The sequence below is a fragment of the Sinocyclocheilus rhinocerous genome, unplaced genomic scaffold (assembly GCF_001515625.1).
Source record: "Sinocyclocheilus rhinocerous isolate Xijiao unplaced genomic scaffold, SAMN03320098_v1.1 scaffold1696, whole genome shotgun sequence".
NCBI classification, from domain to species: domain Eukaryota; kingdom Metazoa; phylum Chordata; class Actinopteri; order Cypriniformes; family Cyprinidae; genus Sinocyclocheilus; species Sinocyclocheilus rhinocerous.
The window spans coordinates 220,860-223,515 of record NW_015628374.1 but is presented as its reverse complement, the minus strand read 5'-3'; the positions used below and the strand labels follow the sequence as shown (position 1 = coordinate 223,515).

General features: G+C 35.9%; 1 protein-coding gene across 1 annotated transcript in view; it reads left to right on the top strand.

Annotated features, from left to right (window-relative positions):
• slc43a1a (solute carrier family 43 member 1a) overlaps positions 1–1,909 on the top strand; it is a 20,250-nt gene extending 18,341 nt beyond the window's left edge. Inside the window, exon 15 of the mRNA XM_016549415.1 lies at positions 757–1,909. Within this exon, the coding sequence (XP_016404901.1) occupies positions 757–948 (192 nt within the window). The 3' untranslated portion in view covers positions 949–1,909. The remainder of the gene's footprint in view (positions 1–756) is intronic.
• Positions 1,910–2,656: the final 747 nt, after the last annotated feature.

Here is a 2,656-nt window from a genome sequence, read left to right as displayed (position 1 = left end):
TTCAAATTATGCTGCGCTTTATGCATTTGCCCACTGCCATATTCATGTCATTTTCACTGTGTGCTGTATGTAAAATGAGTGTTACCATGGCTTTATTTGAAAAAATGTGATTCCAAATGCACACAAACTTCCCAGAATACTGAGTGCCCTGTTGGTTGCAGTGTTTACTTCCGTTTTAATTATATTTTGAATAAATATTTGTTTATTTGTGAAAAATGCTTAAAAAGTATAAGCATGTTTATTTTACACATTTATTTTTTTAATCCATTTTCAAATTTCTTAAATATTAATTAAAATAAATAAAATTATATCGGCTTTATCGGCCACCCTGCTTTCCATGATATCAGCATCGGCTGTCAAAAAACCAATATCGGTCGACCACTATGTTCCATGAAGATATTTTGTAAATTCTTAACGTAAATATATATCAAAACTTAATTTTTGATTAGTAATATGCATGGCTAAGAACTTCATTTGAACAACTTTAAAGATGATTTTCTCAATATTTAGATTTTTTTGCACCCTCAGATTTTCAAATAGTTGTATCTCGACCAAATATTGTCCTATCCTAACAAACCATACATCAATGGAAAGCTTATTTATTCAGCTTTCAGCTTTCAAAACATTGACCCTTATGACTGGTTTTGTGCTCCAGGGTCACATTTTGGTCACTAGAGTCGTGATATGCACATTTCATACCGTTTCATCTCTACATGCAATTTAGATGGTAAATTTATTTCCTTTCAATCCGATCAGATCAACGTGGGACTTCTGATCCTCTCATTGGCCGGTTTCCTGTTGCCGGGATACTTGTTCTACCACCGCAGACATCTGCTTCAGATGAAGGCCGCGGGAAAAGCAAACGGACACATGCCTGTTGAGAATCAAGCGCTAAACCAGCCGCTGACCAACGGACACAGCAACGGTCACGTCCCGCAGGAAGCCTAACAGAGCATCACAGGACTGTCACGGGACCGTTCACATTTCAACATGCAATGGCAAACTCTGCCATCCTCATTAAACATGCAACGTTTATATTTTTTGTTGTATGAGAGACATTCGGCTGATGGCTGCAGAAGCAAACATCAGATCAGTGTTGTCTTCTTCGATGATCAGCTGATTCAGAATATGAGTATTTGTATAAAAAATCTGGAAATCTGCCTGCGAAAACAATGCAGTGTTTTTAGAGAGAATTTTTATTGAACCATTGGCTGGGATTGACGGACATGAACTTCCTCAGCCGACGGCGCTTCGTCTGTCTGTTCAGCGTCTTCACCAAAGAGAAAGAGCGATGGTTGATTGTTGTATAATAGTGTCTGTTTATGTCTTTTGAAAACTTGAGAAACAGTCAACATCAGCATTTCAGCTGCCACCAAAGACACCACTTTTTAGAACCTTAGGTTCACTACATCAAGTGTTATCCAAAAGCTAAAACATTTCAGGCAGATTTAACGAGATTTTTATAGAGAAACAGAAATGATTTTTTTTTGTGTGTGTGTTTGTGTTCAGCTTTTCTGTGCATTTTAGTTTCATAGCCACTGAAATGGAAATTTATTTTTGTATTTCTGTGAAGATGTGCTCTATAAATAGTGTGAGGTTTCTTCATGATATTTACGTGCTTGCGGGATGGGTTGAGTGGGTTTTGTAAAGGTCAGGGTGCAGCCGAGAGGAACCGATGAAGTGCTTACAGCAGTCTCTCTTTCAGATGTTGTGTGTGAGTCCAGTGCCTTATGTTATTATTGAATGTCACAATTCCAATCTCACCATGAGAGAAATGTGGGAAACCAAAGACTTTCTTAGACACGGATGCAATAATCCATATGGGAGCAGTGGAGAATGTGCGAGAGGAAGAAAGCATCAGAGTGCAAGAACATCAGATTTGAAATAGCAAAAATAAAATATGCAGTCAGTCATTGTGAATTATTCACTTGAGTCTTGATTGAGTTCACTTGAAGCATGTCTCCATCTGGTGGTGCCTGCGATATAAAAAACTAGCCCGAGCGACCATCAAGTCCTAAGTATTATATACTGTATTATAATATTTTTTAATTAGCTTTTATTTGAGTTTAAGCTTCAGTAATTGTGTGCGTTTTTCGTATTTCTATTTAGTAACTTCAGTAATTAAACTTGTTTAATTTCAGTCAGTTGCCAATGCAACAGTTCTAAAAGTTCTAATCTAGAACTAGATCTTAGTTTCATCAAAGTTTTTTTTTTTTTTTTGGTTATTTCAGTCAAGGAAAATGCATTTAGTGTTTTTAATAGTCTTGGTTAACAACACCAGCACTGGTTTTATTCAAGCAGAGGTGTGAAGTCTTTGAGTAAATGTAATTAGCTACTGGACTTGAGTATCTTTTTGGATACTCTGTAGTTTTACAAAGATATTAGCAACTTTTACTCTCTACTTCACTACATTTTTTAATAAGCACCTGTACTCTTAACTCTAGTTTTCTTTGACTAGTGCATCTTTGAGCCTATATATAAAGTAAAATACTTAAGTACTGTTAAAATCAGATACTCTAAGACTTTTACGCAAGTCATTGTAACTGGTGACTTGTAACTTGTAATAGAGTAGTTTCACTGTAAGGTATCTGTACTTTTACTAAAGTATGGTTTTCAGGTACTCTGTAATCAGGTTAAATAATTTTTTACAAAACTG